Source organism: Odontomachus brunneus, unplaced genomic scaffold (assembly GCF_010583005.1).
Source record: "Odontomachus brunneus isolate Ranch 3 - 2012 unplaced genomic scaffold, Obru_v1 Obru_scaffold_059, whole genome shotgun sequence".
NCBI lineage: Eukaryota > Metazoa > Arthropoda > Insecta > Hymenoptera > Formicidae > Odontomachus > Odontomachus brunneus.
The window spans coordinates 892,851-915,424 of NW_022639509.1; the positions used below are offsets into that span (position 1 = coordinate 892,851).

Below are 22,574 nucleotides of genomic sequence, written 5' to 3' on the forward strand. Positions count from 1 at the left end.
CGTTATGTTTAATTTTTATAACAAAATAACAGAACGTATGACCCCGCATCGAGTAGTATTACTTAATAAAGCAAAGGTATGTCTGACACATTATTTAGTCACACCACACTAATTCTCCGTTCAGGAAAGTGGCGGTTCGTAGCGGAGACTTTGGAACTAATTTGAACTTTACACGCAGAAATAACGGGTCTAATAATTTCTTATGGCTTCTGTACACAGAACGCGGAAATGCTTACAGTAAAAAACGATGTAATAGTCAATAAATTTCTAGCTTTCTCATAGAAAAACGGCATATTGATTGACTACTGCGTCGCTTTTTTGCCGCGCGTTCCCGTACAGGAGCTATTAGACCCTTTATTGTTCGCTTAGCATTCGGTTGGCGACCTTGTTAAAGACAGCTCGCGATGTCATAGAGTAACGTATTTTTTGAATTGTGCTGCAATTTTTGCAATTTCGGCTCGTCGAATGTAAAACTCGTGCTCGAATCATCGCAGGAGTGCCGAAAGTAAGTTTTGTGCGTTTATTGTAACGAGATATCATCAAATAAGTGTCCAAACTAGATATGTTACGGAACGGGCAGTGAATTCCGAGATGAGTATCGCGCGTTCGTTGCATCAATGGCGGCTAGAAATGTAAGTCGTCAATTGTGCTTCGTATCACCGATCCGTTGGAGAATTTTGTGCGCGAGTATTGTCGAGAGTACTGAAAGAAAATCTCGCGCGTCCGTCGTGATGAGATATTCCCGTCAAATAAATACCGGAAATGTGCATTACGCGAACGGATCCGTCTTCGGACTGTCGACAGTCGGAAGTTTTGACACAGTATCGTGCGTTCGTCGTCAGAATGATAAGTCATCTAAATAAGTTACATTGATTCTAGATAAGATCGTTGTTATAACTATTTCCAAACTTTTAGCTGATTGTAGGAGCCAAGAGCGCTTTAAATCGCTCGCCTTAGTTCCCACGACCAAATACGGTCGGCCTGTCTACATTCTTGGAAACCGTAGAGAGAAGAGGCTTATTTTTCATTCACTGTTGAACTGGTGCAATAAGTTAGAGTGAGAAAAAATATACTTGTCTCACTCTAATTTATTGTACCAGTTCAGCAGTGCAGGAACGAAAAACAAACCTAACATGTAACGCGATACCGCTTAACCTCGCGTGATTCGTCTTTTCAGCCAAATAGCGATAAGATCAAAAGACAACAGATCAAACGATCGATGTCTTCTCTCCCAAATTTCCGAGAAATCACTCCATTGTTCTCTCTATCGCTTCCAAGACACATTATCCAGCTGACACTATTGGTCTTAACCGACTTAAGCGACGAGTGATCATAAGGCACATACACATCATTTAAAAATTGTTTATTACGAGAATACATGAAACTCGTATCGTGAAAATTTTTTCTCGCATGCTTGGATTTTCACCTGCATGTCACTCGACAAACTTTCGGGGCTTATTACTCGAGAACGTGTGATCGGACGAAAATGCAGTTAGCATATCGATGACTTATTTGGATAGGAGAATACTATCATACGTTTCAAATTTTTCTCTCGCACACCTGGATTCTCACCTTTCTGTCATTTGACAATCTTTCGGGGCTTGTTACTTGCGAACGCGTGATCGGACGGAAATACGGTTTTCACCATGATGACTTATTTGGATAGGAGAATACTATCATACGTTTCAAATTTTTCTCTCGCACACCTGGATTTTCACCTTTCTGTCATTTGACAATTTTTCGGGGCTTGTTACTTGCGAACGCGTGATTCGACGGAAATGCGGTTTTCACAGTGGCGACTTATTTTGCTACGAAAACAGTGTTATTTGTTTGAAATTTTTCTCTTGCGCACCTGGATTTTCACCTGCCTGTCACTTGACAAAATTTCGGGGCTTATTATTCGAGAATGCGTGATCGGACGAAAATGCAGTTAGCATATCGATGACTTATTTGGATAGGAGAATACTATCATATGTTTCAAATTTTTCTCTCACACACCTGAATTCTCACCTTTCTGTCAATCTTTCGGGGCTTGTTACTCGCGAACGCGTGATCGGACGTCATCATTTAAAAATTGTTTATTACGAGAATACATGAAACTCGTATCGTGAAAATTTTTTCTCGCATGCTTGGATTTTTACCTGCATGTCACTCGACAAACTTTTGGGGCTTATTACTCGAGAACGCGTGATTCGACGGAAATACAGTTTCCACTGTTATAACTTATTTTGATAGTAGAATAGCGTAATGCGTTTGAAATTTTTGTCGCGCATCTGAAATTTTATGTTTCTGTCACATAACTTTCTTATTGCTCACGAATGTGGAATTTTACATTGCCGCGGTTTTTAGTGCAATTGCTTATTATGGCAATAGAATACTTTGATATCGTCAGAATTTTATTTTCACGAACCGGGAATTTTCTCTCGCACGCTAGGTTTAGGTTATAGAATGTTTTTAAATGCATTATGAATTTATTTATTTTGACATATATTATACTAAATGGATTACATATACATATATATGAATTCCGTATAACTGTTTAAAAATTCTTTTATAAATAATATCTTGAGAAAAAAATGATGCTCTTCAAATCGCCATGCACAGTTAGGAAATCGAAGTATTGATCCCTGTCATGTCATTTCGACGTGGTTTCGATCCAGATGATACGAACGAACTGCATCCGCGGGCTACTTGGCACAGTTTACCGGTATCTGGGTCAAAGTCGCGTCCTCGGTGAGGCTATGAAGGCACTTAGCCTGAAGCGCACTATTCCGCCCGTGCCTTCGGATCCGATCACCTCCAGGCCAAGTTTGGTCGAGATGAGTGAGACTTTATTTATGGATTCGCGTCGTCTTTGAAACGAAAAATCCTTTGGCTGAGAGATCGCTAATGACATGCATTCCTTTTGTAAAACGTATAGAATTTAAATAAATTTACCTTAATTATATGTATGTAGAGAAAGAGATATACAAATGAGACAAATATAAATCACGAATATTTTAATTAGAACTGTTGGTGCCGCGTCAGATCATAGGAAATTATTGGTACTATGTGATCTAGCATTACAAACACACACACACACACACACAGCAACATACACAGAAAACCAGTATCATCTGCATGTTTGCATATTATGAATTTAAAGACAGTTGCTAAAATACGAGCTATCTGCGACTGTAGTTTCTCTTCATCGATACTATAATCGAAAGTATGATTTAAGAACCAGATGATTAATCACAATTTGCCTAATGAAGGCTTTTAATTAATTCTAGACATGCTGGATGAGATTCATCTCTGATGATGTTGCGGGTTTTCTAATACATCTCTAATTTAATTTACTCTCTCGGCGAATAACATAACGTGCGGATAAGCAAACGCGGTTTTCAACTGTCGGAGGCGTCTCGAGTATATCATTTTTAAAATTTATCTACAAGTCACGTCGTCAACTTGTCCACACCGGTAGTCCAAGTGTTCCGGTTCTCACACACTTGTGACCCTGGCCGGGCGACCGTTTCCCACATTAATTGCGGTTCTTCTTCTCCACGTGAGGGCAAGAGGACTTAATTTTCTGGAAACAGGGTCGTGTTTCGGTTGAACCCGCCGTTGACCCTCTCGTTGTACGGTCAGAACGCGAACAAAACGACAAAATTGCGCGAGGTGGATGAAAGTGCGCACGAGAGAAAGCACTGTACGAGCTCGTGCTGAATCCTGAATTTTTTTCTTCTTTACGATGTCGTTTTTAAGCGGCTGTGAATATAATCTTGACCACAATGAATAGAAATAAATAAAAATCCAAAAGTAGAAATTGTCATTGAAATTTGAAATTTTCACGCGGAAAGCTAATAAGTATATATCATGAACTTGTTTAGGACTGGTAAATAATCCTATCATAAAAAGAATAGAATTTTATATACGAAAATATATGAAACAATCCGAAGACACTGTTTATTAGCTATATTGATTATAAAATTATGTGAGAATTATTATAATACGCTGTTTGCTTTCACATATGAAAGAACTATCCTGCTTGTTGACAATGGAAGTGGTTCTTGCATAGTAATCTTTAATTGCAGGGAAGATTCGATTGAAATGAAGCGATCGAAGAGAGTTGTTCTCTTATTGAATTATAATATATATATTTTTGCATCTCAAATATTACATATTGACATATATACAGTCATCGTCGTGCTACAAAGGCGTGACTACGTAGCTATAAATGTCATACGGAAAATAGGAGTGACGAACAATTATAGGATCGTTCACGGACGTCGTCTCTACTCGATCATCCCGTCCGATGAGCCAACCGCGTCTTCTCGCGTCATGGGAAGAATTGAACAATTCAATGGGTCATTTTTCGAACGGCAATTTCAATCGGCGATCTGAGCAACTTCAGTCGTGAATTATGCACGCATAAGTAATGGAAACCTCTCCCTTTCACACAAGGAAGAGTCATAGTTATAATTTGCAGAATTATTGAAATGTTACAATTCTCCTTCTTTTGCACCAGGGAGGACACTACATACTGAATTCTTACAATATAAATAATTAAAATTGAGAAGGAAGAAGAATAAATAATTGAAATATTTACAATTAGGTCCGTAAATGAAAGGCTTGGTACTTGAAACGAGATTTTCACGACACGAAGAATTTTCAGTCATTTTTCTCCGGTAAACCATTGAGGTTCATTAGACGGAGACGTCGTATTTTATTCACAAAACTGAAACGCAGCGCGAGACCAGCTTCATTAACACAAATAACACATTCTCTTTGTAATAATATTAAACAATACTACGATCGTTCGTCCGCTTGAAACGCTTGGCGCTTGTTATGCTCTTTATATTTGACTATAAACGTAAGGATCTGTAGGATTGAACTGAGCTTGAAAACTTTCGTGTATGGTGTGTGTTTCTGCGTGTGTCAGTGGGTAACGGTGTGTATATGTACGCGTGTGTCCCTTAAAAACTACTTGTTCTAAAGGTAACGAGCGCTTTATAGCTTCCTCGGCACACGGCGCCGTTTCCGTGGCTAATAGTAAGTACGTATAACACGGTAACCTCGGTCAAATCACATTCGTGGGTGGTACGATTTATATTTCTATCTGTACGTATATATTAACTATGCATATTCATATCGTATATTTATATCTCATATAAAAATTAGAGAGCTCTTTTTACAAGTTGCTTCTTGTTTTATTTAGTACATACCGCGCGCAGTTGACTATATGTAATTACAGGAGGGTTGTACGAACACTCGTGCGAATCGATTAGTTCCATTAGAATTCGACGTTAGCGGCGATTGAGATTGCGGTAAAGCCTGAGAGGTGGTTTGCGACGGGTGTGAGCCTGACGGAGGTCTCGAGTCATAATTAAAATGCAGATCTAAGCCGGGCTTACCGAGCTGATCGGAATAAGATGTTACGTATCGTCGTCGGAATGGCGGAATGAGATTAGTCGACTTTGGTCCACGAGATGTGTGCTTCATTATATTTAGAACGACGCGGGTGCCTCCGCACGGGGATATCGTTCCTCGAGAAAACGATAGCATCTATCGTCGAGCCACCACATCCGCGAGCATTGTCGAAATGAGTGATTTCTAATGAAATTATACACGTGCGACTACATAAGCGCATGATGCCGATGGGAGGCGATTGTGTGGTGCAAAGTTAATTTCGTGTCGAAGAATTCGGGACGCTTGAGAGAGAGGCAGTGAGCCCGTACGACGCCCATTGCACATTGCTCATTGCGGTGGTTCATTCTCTTGGCGAGATTTCGTTTAACTATAAGATTGAGCCTCGATATACAAACGAATTCTAACAGCTAGGTGATGTATACATGTGTGACGTGTGCGATTCGCGTTACACAGGAGCCGTGAGTGCCGTACATGCTATTCTTACTATTTACGGTCGTTGCTTCGATACGCATTTTATTATACGTGTAGTCGTCGGAATTTATGATTCACGACTGAAAGGTAACATAAGGCTCGCGTGCTGGGGAGCACCGCGGCACAGGCGTACGCTCAAACGAACGTTTCCCAACGGCGCGACCGCAAGCTGTATTTTCCTTTCCGCTTTTCTTTTTATTTTCGCTCGCCGGCTGTCGCAATTCGGTGGACGAACGAAACGAACGGCTGAAAGTGTCGCGCGTGCGAGACCGGCGGACACGCAAGTGACACGGTGAAATCACGCACGCGAACTGGAGCGGGAGAAGCCGCGAGATGAGATCGTGAGGTGCGACGCGGCGGTGCCCTCGCCCCTCGAGAAGCTGACGCAATTTCGCGGATAGGCGCAGTGCGCGGCGAGAAATCCGAGCTGGTTTTACAGGAAACTGGTTGAAAAGTCTGCCGGGTTAGATTCGCAAATGGTACGAATTTTGCGCAATCGCCGAGCCTTCGCGAGCCGCCTTTTGCGAAACGCTCCGAATTAACCGGGATTCGTTAGCGAATCGCGGCTCCTTTCGAAATGCTTGGACACGCGTCTAATATCGACAATCATATCGCGAGATCTGCGGAGACACATGTGACTTTGTACTATAATTAGAATAATCGTAAGAGAGCGCACGAGTCGACTCTCTTGGCGCGTGAGTAGATACTGAAAGACGTCGATCGATCACTAGAAAGTTTTGTTTTCGTAAGACCCTCTGTCACTATTTTCCTCACTTTTATGGAGAACAAAGGATCACGATGCGTATTCTTAAATTAACGACGGAAAAACTGACTTTCGCTCGAAGCATCCGTCGTCGTGGTCGTTGAATTACTCGCTTATCAAAGGCGCGTGTTTCGAGAGAGAAAATTCGAATCGAGCGTATCTGCCTGCACTCCTCGACGATCGCGGGATGCTGCGAGGAAACCGATTTCCAGGCCTCGAGGTTCCGATCGATAGGATCTCTTACATCTCCCTCCCTCTCTCTCTTTCTCTCTTTCCCTTTCTCGCTCTCCTCCTCTCTCTCCCTGTCTCTTTCTCCCTTTTTCTTGGTCTCGACAAGCCCGTCGATCTGCCTCTCTCTCTCTTCCGCCTTCGCGCGGTCTGTCGAGACTCTCGCTCGGCGTGGCTCCTTTATTGCGTTTCACTTTCGCGATGAGCTTACCCGTTCGATCGGGGCGTGGCAAAAGTGTAACGCAAGAGAAGTCCGAGGCCATCGGCTGCGATCGTACACGTGTGAAGGAGAAAAACAGGGTCCGCGCGCGCCATCCTCTCGAGGCTTCACCTGAGATCTGCATTGTGCGAGCTTAGTCACCGCGCGTTCGCAAGGCCGTGTTACGAAACAACGATAATAAGAGTAAAATGAAGAATTGGACGGTAGGACCGAGCGAGCGCGTATATGGTATAGGAGAAGATACGAGAGAAGATGATCGTAAAAAACACGAGAGAGCGCGATCGGCGAGTTTTCCGCGGGAATCTCGCAATATTAAATATACAAGGTCTACGCGATTTATACATACACACTACAGTTACACCGACACTTTACGACCGCGGCGCGGCGCGAGTTCTTCGACCTTCGCTAACCAACCGTGAGGCAGTACTCGTGCAAAGTTGCTCCTATCTTGAAAGCACCCGCGTTGCGTAGGTATTATCGTTTAGAAAGCGCAATAATTTTGATCCGCAGCCGGCGATTAAATTCTCGTCGTCGTCGTCGGCGGCGGCGGCATCTCGCTCTTTCCGCGCGGCGATTCAAATAACAATCCGCTAGTTATTTATTAGATCCTTCCTCCCGCGCGCAGAAAGTCGCGCGCAGCAAAAGTGGATCGCTCCGGGGAAGCGATCTACGTTTAAAATGTTGCGGTTTACGAGTCATTGTCGGTAGTATCGTGCGCCGCCATCTTTCGCGCATTTGCATCCGCGCGCGTCGTAGAAAGCGGTTTTCCAGCCGCACGCCCGTACGTCTGTCCGCCCTCCGCGATGAAACGAAAAGGGCGTGGAAAAGCCTCAGATGCCGACAGATGCAAAACTCTCGAACTCGGCAGCACCTTGAGCTACTCGTAGCTCACGTCATCCTCTCGAGCCGGACAGGCTCTCGTTACAGTGTTACGAATCACTGATCGGGTTAATCAAGGTCGGATTTGCACCTGTACGTCGCCTTCGCGCGCGCGCAACGTAGAAAGTGCCGATAAATTTACACCCAATATCATACCGGAAGAAAGGATTAAATCGTTTCCACGGCGAGCGAACGCGGCGCAACGGCGATATACACGTCGGCTTGCGGGAAATTGCCGTCGTAATCGGGCGGGCTGACGATAACCGCGTCATCGTTAAATTAATCTGCCGCTATTTACGCCAGTCATATTGAGTCTCGATAAAATAATGCGCGAGTAAGAGTGCGCCAGTGTAGGACAGGCTATCAAAAATAATGCACGGTGCATTATCTTAACGCTGATTGTCACGTTTTCATTATCACTCGTTATGAGCGCGAAGTGATTTTCGCGAGGAGATTGAAATCGGTGGAATTTCGCGACGGGATCAATTTCCCATGCCGCGGTTGGACGTTATAGGTAATCGATACCGTCAGAATATTACGCTGGTTTCGCTTGATAACGATGTAAATTGAACGACATTGAAATAGAAGTGGTATCTACGAGAGATATTTGCACTTCTCATATATTTTACCATATTTTTTCTCGGTGACAGGGTGACATATATCGTACCGACTCGGATGGGTCGGCGAAGCAAGCCGGATAAACGCTTTGTTTACGTCGCCATTATCGCCGGTTGCAAAGTCCACGTAATGAATTGAACTCGCGCGAGATAACATTTTCAGTCATGAACCCGACTTGTTATGTTTTTCGCTCCGATGGTGTCGAGCACGATCTAGAAAGCGCGGTAAACTCGCGCCGGGAAGCGATTAGTTTGTTTTTAAGGCTCGTCGGTCAGAATTTTTAAGTGCGTTCCGGAGAACTCGAGGAAACCGAGCGCGCTTGTAATAGTGGTATCGCGTGTTGCGAGATTATTCCGACGAAAGCAATCCGCGACTCTGAGTATTTCCCGCACGATTCCACTCCGCGACTCCAATGCCAACGAGTCGCCCGCGATTCTCACCGACGTTGTTTGCGAAGCTGGTCAAGTTTCGAACGCATTCGCGAGGCTTAACTCTTTGAGCGCGCCGACGATCTCCAAAGACGATTCGAGATTTTCTTTTCGATTCGAAATGAATATGCAGTAGAAAATTAGCGAAGAAAGGAGAGAACATGAAGGTGGAAAGAAGAAGTTAGTTGTAATAAGAGAAAAAGTACTTAATCATCGGGAAGATAACGCGGAGTGCGTGAAGAAGAACCCTCAATAAGGGAGTCCGTGAGACGAATAAGCCCAAGGCATCAAGATGTACGCATCTGCCCGAGCCATGACCTTTCCAATATAGCACTGTGATTTAGCGGGGTTTACACGTATCAATTTTCCGCAGGTGTAAGACCCTCGTGCATGCGATAGCGGTTTGTACGAGCCAAGTGGGGTCTTGGTATATGCAAAATATTCGCATGTGCACCAGACGCGCGAGAGTCTGCGACCACGCGACTTTTCCCGCAATACACGGAGAAATAATTTCAATTCGGGTAACACTGGATGGGGGCCAGATGAAAAGTTTGCTAACAAGAAATGATATCTTTGTTACTGTGATTGAAAATACTTTGAACATTCAGCTGCATTGAAACTCGGTTGAGGTAATTGAGAACAACTGGCCGAATAGGAACTTTTTACAGGAATCTTTGTGTTGCTATAATCGAGCTTTTCATCTGGTCTGTAAGTAACCGAAAATTCAGTTACATTAACGGAGTTGTACTTGTGTAAGATCTTTGGACGCACGAGACCCCGAAGTGTACAAGTCCCAGCGTACGTGAAGAAAGATTTCAGAGGCCACTTCAGTCTGAGCTGTCGCGAGAATAAGCGATCATTCGTTTCTCTATGCAATCGAGTTTATGCTCCGTTATGCCTCTGACCCTCGCGTTGCACTCTGCTTGCTACCATGAGTCGTCGATCGGGTTAATCTCAAGGTCAAGCGATCCTCCTGGAGGAATCTGCACCTGTGGTGCGCGCCGAGCCGCGTATTGAACGCTCACTAGAAAGTGCCGATAAATTTGCACCTGACTTAAGGAGCGGAAGACGATTACATCGTTTCGCCTAAGGTACGGTCTTGAGCGACCGTCCGCAGGAAACGAGGGGATATATCATCATCCGTGTGGGATTGCCCGCGGTACGTTCACCAAGGTGCTCCGCTCGTTTACTCGCCTCTTCTTGCCGATCATCGCCGGCAGGAAGCACGCGGCTTTTCCACGCTGCAGATTCCACGCGCGCGCCCCGCCACGCCGGTTCCGATCGAGTCCTTTCTTCGCCGTCGTAGACGTCTTCCGTCGATGGGAACCTCGCGGGAGATTTCGCACCGTTCGAGCTCAGGAGCGCCTGTCGGAATGATTCGCCCCGCGAACGCGCTGAGTCGGCGGATATATATCGCTTCCCGACGCGTTCGCTGCAACGAATACCGGCAACCAGTCCATCGTGCGAAGCGGATCGCCCTTGCTGCTTTCCTCTCCTCTATGCTCGTTTCCCAAACGCGAGAGCGGACGAGTCGCGTAATGAGCCTTGTCCTGAACACTAATAACATTGGCATCCAATAAACCTGAGCACTCGAACAAAAAGGTCCATTTTGCAAATAACCACGTAGATTTTTAGCCATTAAGTAAAGAATATTGGTGCATTATCGCGCGCAATCATGCAGCATCCATCGCACGCGATCCTTCGTTAATTTTCCTCAATTAATCACTCAAAATTTTACATGGTTGTTTGCGAAGTGATAGAATTTTGTGTTCAATGAGTTTTGCCTGCGCGCAATAGACGTGTCATTGATTATCGGACATCCTGCGTGTATTTTATATTAAAACTTTAAATATTCATGTTTTATAAAGACCATAAAAATATCTAGAGTTAAATAGTAGTGTTATTAGTGTCCAACATTGGTATTTTTATCTTAATGCGAGATCTCCACGAGAATATAGTATGACGGTAATACACTCGTCTGGCAATACTCTTTTAGAATTTGATGTCTCATGCATATTAGACGAGATGATAACGCGACGTATTCAATATCGATAAATCGTCAAGGAAAAACTAATATCGTTATGCCGTTACTTAATTTCTGAGCGAAGGAATTAAGTTCAAATTAGAGATCAACTCAAAGTTCGTAATTTAGATCCGGATCGTCGCGTGGCCATTTCGTGATAATTAATTCTCTTGGGGCTCGTCGCCGCGTGCGAATGCGATAATTGCATATTAATAATCGCGCGATCCTTTTTTTTCTCGAACGTGAACTGGTTTCAGAAGCGGAGAAACAGCTTCCTCATGTCTCTCTTCCGCTTGCAGAACGGCTAAGTTTTCCGTGTTTTCCGTGTTTTCCGTCAATTGACGAAATTGCAATTTAGATTAATTTAATTATAAGAGATTCAACGAAGATAAATTTTAATTACGCATTCGACCCGATTGACTCTAATGAGATGAAAGAAAAGTACACATAGCCAGAATACTTGAGCAGCATAATTGCATCATTCTAGTTATCTTTGTGATGGAAATGTATATGGTTGATACGATTCAGTTATATTGGTACATGAACTACATCAGTGTTGCTGCGCGTGATCTGGTTGTGGCAATCGGTTGGAGTGACATTTATCATGGATACACTCCGATTGGAGCAACCAGACATCGTCGCTGCTGCAACGCCAATAACTCGGCAATTGTCTTGTGGTTGCAGCAACCACGTAATTAGTTGTTCCGTATTTTACTACTGAATCTGATTGGCACGAGCAGATTGATGCGTGGCCCAAGCATACTGTTTTTCCGTGAACATATACTGCAATGAACTTCGATAATCCGTGCGTTTGAGAATAAGCGGCCTCGAGAAGATCAGAGAACATTGTATCCGCGTTTTCATTTCGCGACGATCATTTCTGGTGCACAGCCGCGACACGTCACCGCTTCCCCGATTAAAAACTTAACGATCCGAGGCGCGCAGAGTGCGACGAACTTTCCGAGCTCTTCCGTCAGTTCTTATTTCCCAACGCGCGGCCCGGTCGGCAAGACGCGGATCCGCCCATCGATTTCTAAACGCTATTTTATTATCGGCCTCCTCTCAGCGGATCATTGGGCCCGGCGGGCCGCGATCCGCGGATTACGTCCGAAGTTGCGCCCGAGTTGGCCGAGTGCTGAAATTCACTTTCTAGGTCGTAAAATCGAGCGCTCACCCATCAGAGCCGCGTTTTCTGCCGATACGAATCCGTCCCGTGTTCTCTCACCGACTTTTCCTTCCACGAAAGGACTTTTTCGTCCGCCTCGTTGGGTTGCGAACCTCTTCGCCGCGCCACGCGATCATCGAACTTCGATGTTCGCGCGACGAGCACGCGCGGATCTTGCGGTATGCGACGTGCACGACCGCTTCCAGCGATTGCAAGCCGTGGTGCTCGTCGGATTGCACTATCTTGGACGTGCACTCAAGTACTCCAGACACTATGTGGATGCGGGAAAATTAGATTTGTCGAATACGAATATTAGAAGTCGGGTATTTCATACTGCACCGACAAGAAAGGCGGCAAATCGCGTCTGAGAAGATTATTTTTATTATCGTAATTGTGTGACTTTTTTTTATATTCGATGTGAACTTATAGGACCAATCGACGACACCTGAGAGCATACATCGCGCGCGACTTCTTCGGACGATACTTGACGCCGCGTCGATCTAGAAATCAAACTTCTGCAGCTTCGAGCTGATCGCGCGAGAGGAATGCGTCGTGAAAGGTGGAAAAGTGCAGGGACGATCGAAAGGATCGACGCGACGGCCTTAATTACAGCGTTGGCGCTTTTTCTTTTATTCTCCCATGCTGGTCTTTCTTCTTTGCAAATTAGTCATGCGTCATGCCGTAATCCGCGGCGCGATTCAACGTAATTTCAGAGCGATATCGTTCTTTCCGAACTTTCTCACTATTTGCAGATTATACTGACCATTCGACGCAGCTTGCATTTTTCTTCACGATTGAAAGTGAGATTTTACATCGTAGCGAGATTCGAGTTTACGCGAGAGAGATAATTATAATTCCCGGTGCATAAACGAGAGGATTGCGACAGCTTGCGAGCGTAAATGAACTATACTTTGTATATACCGGTCCGTTGGGATCCTATCGTCCGATCTGCGAAGAGAACAAGCTTAACAAAATGCTTCATGTTATTGAAACGAAGCTCCGCAAATTTAGAAGTGAAAATATATGCAGCCAAGACAATCTTGTAAAATATCAAGACATCTCATGTCTCTTTTAATTGGAATTCTATTAGACGTTCTTTTTATGGCTTACGCGCTCTTCGCAAATTGGTCTGTAGATTGCGACCGACTTTGCCTGTTTCTCAGTGACTTTCCGGCTCGCTCAAACACGCGTTTAAGTCTAGAATTATCTAGTATGGTATCTAGCGCGTAATTTATCTCATTTATTTAGCTTAATTAAGGCTCTTCGTATTATCGATCCGATCGGATCGTATTCTTCAGGATCGAAGGACGATACGTCCTAGAAGTTAGGCACATGTTTCTCCAAGGCACCGCGCGTTCCAATTCGTTTTCTTGCTTCCTCATAGAGAATTGGATTCACGTCTGAACCCTCTCGTCGGCTGCTCGTCGTTTGACGAATTTGTCTCTCGAAGCCCGCGATCGTTAAAATCTAGCATATAGAAAACGATGACCCGACTACGTATCGCTCGTCGTCTTGAGCAAATGATTCTCTCCGCCGATCTCTCGAGTCAGATCTACCTTCATTAATAGATCGCTCTCGCTTTTTCGTCTTTTCAAATTCCGTCGGCATCTCTTTGACGCTCTCTCGGCTCGCGGCGAGGAATTTCTACGCAGAATGATTTACCTCGTGCACTAATAGTTTCGGATTAATCTAGGATCACCACGAGTATTAGCAGTTCTTCGTGGCGGTATCGTTGTCGTGGAGTCTCGTTTGGTCGGAAATTTATAACCCTCCCGAGACTTTCGCTTTCGTTCGATCCCGACGGCTCGAAATACACATCGAGCACTCTCTCTCTTTCTCTTTCTCTTCTTCCTCTTCTTTCTCTCTTCCTCTCGGACTCCACCACGCTCTAACGAATCGGCGAAACGTCTCTCTTTCTCTCTCTCTTCCGACTGTGAACCAGTCGCATTCTGATAACGGGTTACCATGCTAATGACCGCGCACCAGGACTCAGGTGTTGTTGCCGGGGGAGAGTGGCGGCGAGTTCGCCTCCCTCTGTTCCTCTTGGACGCTCTCCGGCCTGCTGGTCGTGCCGCTCGACCTCGAGCTGAGGTTGTCCCGGTCGCTGAAGTACGACAGGTCCCGCTTCTCCTCCAACTGCAACTGCTGTTTGTCGTTTCTGTAATCGTCAGTGGCGTGACCCAGCAGACCCGGGAAGTACGATATCCCCTGCCGTTGCGACGTGATCTTCCCCATGAAACTGCGAATTTCCTCGAAGTAGGACTCGTCGGCCTTCGGCAGCTGACCATGATACCTCGATCTGACTTCGTCCAGTATCGTCGGCCCGTCCGCGTCGTGCTTTTTCAGATGTCTGTCCAGATTAGTCTGCTGGCCGAAGCATCTCTCGCAGAGCGGACACTTGAACGGCTTCTCCTTGTTGTGGATGTTCCTCACGTGACGTTGCAGGTTGCTGGAGATGCTGAAGCTCCTCTCGCAGTACTTGCACTTGTATGGTTGCTCGCCGGTGTGCGTCCTCAGGTGTCTCGTCAGATTCGCCGATCTGGGAAAGACCTTACCGCAGAATTTGCAGGAATATCTGTCCTTGGGTTTGAGGCCGGCCTGCACGCTGATCGAGTACGGCGGCAGACTCGAGCCTTGTTGTTGCGACTGTTGCTGTTGCTGCTGTTGTTGCTGCTGCTGCTGCTGCTGGTGCTGCTGATGTTGCTGCTGCTGCTGCGACGAATGATTCTGTTGCGGATGTTGCGACTGTTGAGCACCGGTCGGACTGACGGCCCTCGCTGTCGGTTGCGACGAGGAGGGCGAGGTGGTCGACGAGGTCGTCGAGGAGAATCTGTTAGGCGGCAGCGGCACCATCGTCGGCAACGCTCTGACTTGGATCTTTGGCAGATCGGGCACCGATGAGCCGTGATGGTGTGACCGGTACATCGCCTCCAGCACCAACGGGTGCATCGCGTGATGCTGGGGGAAGAGCACCGTGTGATATGGCAGACTACCGCCTAGGCTATTCTGGTTCAGCACCTCGATCTCATTCTGATTCTCGTCCCTGAGCCGCTCCTTCTTGTGATCGACGCGCAGATCGAGCGGCTCGCAGTCGAGCTCGTCTTGATGATGAGGCTGCGGTGGTCTGGCCGCGGGGCTCATGTGCGGTTGCTGCTGTTGTTGGTTCGTCGGGCTCGACAAGCCGCGACCATGGCCATGGCTGAGGTCGTATGGCAGCTCCTCGACGTCTGGCACGCGGACGCTCAAGGGATAAATGCTGGCTTGCTTTGGGCTTATGTGGCCCGGCATCTTCCTCGGGCTCGAGTCCTTCTCCCGCATGGCTGGAGGATACTTGGGATCGCGCAGCAACGTCGGGGGCAGGGTGATGCTACCGAGGTATCCGCTCATCACACTGTCTCTGTCACCCTCGGCCTTGCTCCTGCTCTCCGCTCGGGATAGTCTGAAACGCAGAATAGAAACGGTGTGTTCGATTAGCCGGCCAATTTCGAGACGGGGTTGTGTGCTTTCTCGGTTTGTTCTCGAGAGAGAACACGTGTCATAAATAGGTTGACTCGAAATTTTATTGTGCTGTATTAAAAATTTCACTGAATTAGTACAATATTTCGAAACTACATATGATCACTCACGACCGTTCTCTCCTTTTTAAGACTTAATGCAAGACTTCCTTTAAAATTACTTAATATTTAGTAATTTTGATATATATATAATCTACTTGTATCTAATTTTCTTTCAGATTTAATAAGTAATTTTTAATTATATAATTTACTCGACTACAGATAGAAATAAACGAATAGATAATATTGATAAATAATGATATTAGTGAATTAGAGCTGTTAGTCAACTTGAAGTGAGACTTGCGCGCGAAACATCTTAAGACTGCTAATTATTGCAGTCTCTGAGCCACCGAGACTATTGGTCTGTTCTTTTCAGCTGCACTGCTGAACTGATGCAATAAGTTAAAATGAGACAAGTATATTTTTTCTCACTCTAACTTATTGCACCAGTTTAGCAGTGCAGCTGAAAAGAACAGACCATATGTAAACATGTTTGATTAGCTGACAAAGATGGTTAGCGATTTGCGTGTATACTAACACGTTAATTATTATTCTCGTGGACTCTTGATATATTTAATCGGACTTTCATTAATCGTGTCAATCAACACGTGTTCTAGATCGAATCGTGTCTGAATGATTGTCGCAGAGGATGCTGTGATCGTGAAGCCAGAGCGAACAAAGCTGGACGCCGAGACGCAGTCAGCGATACATCAAATTTCTAAGTATGTAAAATTATTTATTACACGAACTTGAAGAAAAAATAAAATGATATCCAAGTCAAAATTCAGACTGGCATTCATAGCTCATCATCATTTGATACATTATAACTAGATAATTGTAGATTCATGAATTCTAGATTATTCATCAACTTGCACTCTTGCATTTATTTCATACAAGAAAAAACATTGATCCAAATAGCTGATTAGTCAACAAAGGAACGAATATACGACAGTTCGTATATTTGTAAATCATTATGCTCTCAGTTAAAATCATAAATAATTTACAATTATAAATGTCGGGCTTAAAATTGACGTAAGTTTGCGAGATTAAAGAGCTATTTGCAGAATTGATGTAGAAGTAAAATTTCAAATCAAGAGTACACTTATATCCTTTTGAGGCAAATTGATCGGTCAATTATAGTTTCAAGCGCGTGCTAATATAATTGTACTCGCCTGATATATTGTCCTAAATATAAATCAACAGTTGATTTAAATTTAGTATTTTTTATTCGATGTACATAATAACTCGACATAGTAACTGCAATGAGAGTAGAGCCTGATAAACAGCTATACTCGTTACAGCTATACTTCATACGTAATATCTTATAGTTATGCAACAGTAAAATGTTGCGAGAGAAGGTAACAGCTATCAAAGAAAAGTTTGTCATTGTGCAACGCGGACGCTCGGCGTTAAACAAACTTTAAGGTCACGCCCCGATTACAAAAGCTAGAACGTCACTCAAAAAATAATTGAATATACCAATCCGTAGTATCGTCGTAGATAGACACAACTGATTATTAGAGATACGTATCGCGTAACATCGGCCAGTTGACGAACAAGCCTCGCAGCGTGCTTCATAAATCAAAAAGCCATCGTACTTGACTTTCTTTCTCGCGATAGAACTAGATTACGGCGAGTCGAGAAGAATAGAAGATCGTACTAGGGTCGCTAGAAAACGACGCGATTTGGAAACATTAGTGAAAGGATCTCTCTTCTCTCTTTCTATCTTCCTTTCTCGATCGACATCGTCGTGAATCGGAGAAGGTGGAGAGAGAGAGAGAGAAAGAGAGAGAGAGAGAGAGAGGGAGAAGGAGAGTCAGTGAAAAAGGGAGAAAGGCAAAGAGAGGGAACGCAACGGGACTCGATAAATCAAGGCATCAATCGCGTTGTGATAAATGTGTCTTCGGCCCGAGGCTACGGTAAAGATTTTAGGAGGCGAAGAAATCGATCTCCTGGAGCAAATCGAACGCATTTTTACAACTTGACGTCAGACACGTCGAGAATAAAAAGAAAAAGTATAGATTGAGTAGGAACACCTGCCAGATACGTAAGATGTGTCTATCCGATTTTTGTGATCGCACGATTATGGATCATTGAGTCGGGCCTCTCTCGTTTTATTCCCCGTTTCTAAATGCTCCTCCATTTCACTCCGGCACGTGCTTCGGAATCCGTAGCGCCCGCTAATTGACAGAATTTTATTAATGACTCGCGAACCTACGCGCAATTAATTCTGCTCGGCATTTTTTCAGTCGGTTCCTCAGCAAGCGGATACCGTAATCTCTTCCGCGGTGTAACGAAGCAACGATATCTGTCACGATGCGAAAGGGATAACGTGATCTGATTGTTCTATTTCTCCGATTGATATATACGTCAGAATTTTCTATCCGTTAGCTAACGCTCTCGTGAAGAATGAGTGAAATGTTGAACAGAATGTAATGTGAAAAATTTCAAAACAGCAGATGCGTGTGTGTGACAATTCGTATTATTTATTTTCATTATTGGCACGATTTAAAGTGAGCACACAACGATAGCGATACTAAATCACATCTTTAAATTTTGCTATTATTTTATTAATTTTTGATCGATTGACAATCTAATGAATATTTCGTATTTTTATTTCTCACATTTCTGTCATATGTTTTATTTAACAAACACGACAGTGTATCTTTGCGGAGGGCGTTTGATTTGATGAAGAAAATGGCATTTTTTTTTACTTGTCTCGGTGATTATTGTTACAAGTCGATTCTGCGACTGAAAGCTACGCATCTTACATATCTGGTAGCTTTTCTGCGACTGAAAGTGACGCATTTACCCACGACGCGCGGCGTCAAGACCGTACCGCTTTCCGCGTGCTCTTGCGATCGTTGATGTCTCTATCCGCGCATGGCGGGAAGGCGGGTATATTTTATCTTCAATCGCCACGTGCTACCGAGTTAAACGTAGAAATGCGGGAGACTTTATTGCGTATCGCAGACATATCTCGTCGCGATTACGCATCGGTGTGTTCGGCTTTCCGAGAGAGTGCTAACAGAAATATGTATAAAACATAATATGAGGCGTAACGTAAAATTACGATCTATCAAATACGCGGTGCTTGATGGAATAAAGCAGTCCGATATATTAATTGACAGACACACGCGTGTAAGTACCATATGTGATTAAGATAATTGTTAAAATTGCGTTATAAATGACACATTTTCATGATTTCCGTAGTATTGAATGCGTATAAATAAATAATGAAGCTAAAAAGAAGCATGGTAAAAATAAAATATTAGTAATTTGTTACTATTAATAATTTATAATCCTCTTGATAATTGCAACTTCCATAAAAATAATATGCTCTCGAAATAATTTATAATTGCCGTTGATACGCGATCTGAAAAAATTTTACATGACAGGCGTGATTAATGAAACGTTTAATTTTACGGCTTTTATCGTCGTTTGCCGATCGATGAGTTCGTTGGCGCGTACAGTCGCGTTTGCACTGATCCAGTTACGAACCAGAAACTAATCCACTCCTCGGTTGTCCACTCCGGCGAAAGAGAAATCCGCTCGCGCTACGTTGTCAGCGCAGCCGGGAAGGCGAGGCGGAAAAAGAGTGGCGACGTGCCGCGTAAAAGGAGCGGACCGGTGCAAAAAAGCCTCGCTCGTTCGACGATAATAGTGAAAAGCGTTAATTATGGGCGTCGAGAAGGATGCCTTGCGACTTAACCGGGCGAAGTCGAAAGTACACGCAGACGCGGCGCGATGCGGGAAGCCGCTGTCGATTTTTCTGCATTTGCGCCTCGCCACTCGCGTTTTCGCGCGTGCACGTCCGAAGAAAGTGATAGTAGTAGAGCGTGTGTCGTCCGGCGAGAGATGCGGTCGATTAAGTTCAGATTTACATGTACTTTCCCTTGTTCCTCGTAATAATACTCCGCAGAGAGAAACTTTCGCGACCGGACGCATCCTCGGCCGACGCCCCGTCGAATTCGGAGAGACGACAGATCCAACGATCTACCTGGCATTCGTTGCCTTTTGCAAACTTTTGCGTTAATACAAGAATTAACGTTGCTTTTGTACCCATTATATTTACCGTCGCAATGCGCTGTGAAGAGTTTCTTAAATTGACAAATGAGACTTCAAAGAGCTCTCAAACAGAGTTCAAAATTCAGAAGTCCAGCGATAAATTTAGTTGTTTCTCTCTGAAGAATCACAGATGACGTGGTAAAAAAAAAATAACGTGTCGTCAATTAATTAATATTATCGAGGATATTGAGTCAGCCAAACATTCTCCAATTGCTTCAATTCAAGTTGTTTTAAGTAAAATCTCGGATTCTCTCTCTTCCTGTGTCAAACGGAGTTTCTCCGGAGTAGCGCGAGCGAGTAATGTCCATGGAGAAACGGTAGCCGGATACGCGGAACGAGAGGAGAAATAAGAAGAGTGAAAGAAAGGGGAGCGTGGTCGGCGAAGATTGACGTCTGTTACGTGAATCAACCCGGACTGACGTCTCTCGAGATCTCCGGAGATGTCGGCAGCCGCGATCCAGTTTTCGGTTTCTAGAAAGTCGGGATGAGCCGGGCGTGGTTTGTATCTCTTTCCCGCTCGGCCCGTCACCCTGCCCTGCTCTTTCTCTCGCTACATCGTCCTTGCCGGTATGATTTCTCTGCCGACATTCACCTACGTGTACGATAAGTGCGCTTCCAGGGCCGCATACATCTCAGTGTCGGGCGCGACGCGTTTTATCGGACGCGTCGGGACGAACGTACAATTCGTCATGTACAGAAAGAGAGATTTATCGCGCTTCTCGGTGAAACACCATTTGTCAAGATAATTTTAAGACACGGAGAATACCAAAATTTAGATCGCTCGAGACAAAGCAAGCTGCTCAAAGTCTGCAAGTTTGATTAAATTACACACTGAGAGGAAAGAACGATTAATCTGACTAAAATTATTATTACTTCTGACTTTAGCCATACATTTGGTCGTTCGAACATGAAAACGGTAGTAGTAACATGCAAATAAGGTTATTAACATTATAATAAAATTTAGTAAAAAATAGTTTTCTTCATCATAATTTATAGTAATTATTATCTCTTTATGCGATTATAGTTACAAACATTTTTTTCTCAATGCACGAATAAATAAAATTAAGCGGATACGGTGAACGCGCGCAAAAGTTTTTAGGATATGTGCCTCACTTTGATCGCGATATTCGCGCACTGCCCTTTCACTTATTTCTGTCGCCCAATGGTAATTATCGTTTGCAAATCTTGGACCCTTGTCGTCCCTTGGACCCCAACGCGCACGCAAGCGGCGATTATTTTCACTTTAATTAATACTCGTATGTAACACGATCAACGTCGGTCATGTAACGCATATTTATCCGCCACTTGTTACCCAAACAAGACACGTCCCTGGCCACTTGTCAAGCACAAGGAAGATTTTAATCGGCCGTTTTTTCTCGTGTGACGCAATTCCTCTTTCTTCCGCCGCAAAGAAAGAAGAGAGCCGACCGAAAGAAGGAAGCGTCAATTTTCTTCGCGTGCATAATAGGCGTTTCTTAAAGCGTCCCGCGGCGACGTAATCATCGAATTATTCCTCTTTGCGACAAGTCAAAAGTATCTCTGTCTCATCGTGACCCGTCGTGAGTTTTGTCCTCTTACTTCTTTCTCATTCGCCAAACGCAGCAATCGTTTCCGCGGCGTCATTAAATTACAGATAATATTCACGAAACTTGAACTTTGCGCAATTTTATGATGCATTCGAGCGACAACATCTCTTTCTCTCTCTTTTCCTCTGAAACAAAAAAATGTCCACCTCATTCCAGGGTGCGCGAGCTCTCACAGGATCTCTTGGGTTCTTAAAGTATTCCTCAGAAAAATTCGCACGCCTCACCTGGCGTGCAATATTTCTTGGCGCGTGTATGCGCGCATTCGCGAGCGTACATATTTCCGAAATTTACAGTTCATTCAACGAATTCGTCACTCGTTACCCTAACGAGATATGTTGGCTGGGTCGCGTTGTCGGGCCCGCGCGTGAGATTTCAATCGGTCGTTTTTTTTCGGCTGACACCATTTCTCTCTCTTTATTCCTCTCTCTCTTTCTCTCTCTCTCCCTCTTTCTCTGTCGCCTCCTCCTGCCGTGCTCTAAGGACGGGGAATTAAAGAAAGACAAAAATAAAAGACTATCGATCCGCGCGCCGCATGTCCTTCTTCGCTCTCCGTACACATCGGGGCCTCCGTATGGGGCTCGATCGTTCGTGCCGATAAGCCGGCCAAGAAGTGCCGGCATTTAATTACGACGCGCGCCGCTTTAAGCACCGCCTTGTCGGAGATAAAGTGCGCCATACGTCGCTAAATTGATACATTGCGCGACGCGAAAATATTACTCTCCGTGTTGTGAGAGATGGTCGCGAAATTTCGGCGTACCGTCGTTCAAGTGTTCTCATGGGCCTGGCGACGTGAAACGATCGTCCTCGATACCGTTGCAGTTCTAATTATTTTACTAGTATCTCTGTGCGAACAAACGCTCTGCAGGCGTGAAGGCGAGGGAAAAGTTTCTTGGCCTCCGTATAAACGCTAATGTGGTTTTTTTAAATAGAGATTCTTGAATTTAGAGAACCTCTTTCGATTATTCTCGGTATTTTTCGCAGTCACGCGTCCAAGTGTACATGTTCCTCGGGAATGTCATCCTTTTTGTCGTAAAAAATCGCAGGAGGGTGCAACAGCATTGCGCCGAACGTTGTTAAACTCGCCGATTTACCAAGCGTCTTGTCCAATTACCTTATTACTATATTATTGGGGCAGGGGGGTAACGTGCGCGTATCAACCGGC

General features: G+C 44.6%; 2 protein-coding genes across 3 annotated transcripts in view; one reads left to right on the forward strand and one right to left on the reverse strand.

Annotated features, from left to right (window-relative positions):
• The first annotated feature begins 378 nt into the window (after positions 1 to 378).
• The window catches only part of LOC116845959, a 54,347-nt gene continuing 32,151 nt past the window's right edge, over positions 379 to 22,574 (forward strand). The window contains exons 1-2 of one of the 2 annotated variants that reach the window (XR_004378373.1): positions 379 to 505; positions 16,376 to 16,480. Coding sequence is in view for 1 of the 2 variants with exons in the window: in XM_032819220.1 (XP_032675111.1) it covers positions 16,392 to 16,480 (89 nt within the window). In the remaining variant the exon portion in view is untranslated. Of the gene's footprint in view, positions 506 to 15,495; positions 15,665 to 16,375; positions 16,481 to 22,574 lie in introns of those variants that run through there. The other variant, XM_032819220.1, reaches the window with a different exon arrangement.
• The window catches only part of LOC116845958 (histone-lysine N-methyltransferase PRDM16-like), a 32,773-nt gene continuing 14,191 nt past the window's right edge, over positions 3,993 to 22,574 (reverse strand). The window contains exon 2 of the mRNA XM_032819219.1: positions 3,993 to 15,643. Coding sequence (XP_032675110.1) covers positions 14,194 to 15,591 — 1,398 coding nt within the window. The 5' untranslated portion in view covers positions 15,592 to 15,643 and the 3' untranslated portion in view covers positions 3,993 to 14,193. The remainder of the gene's footprint in view (positions 15,644 to 22,574) is intronic.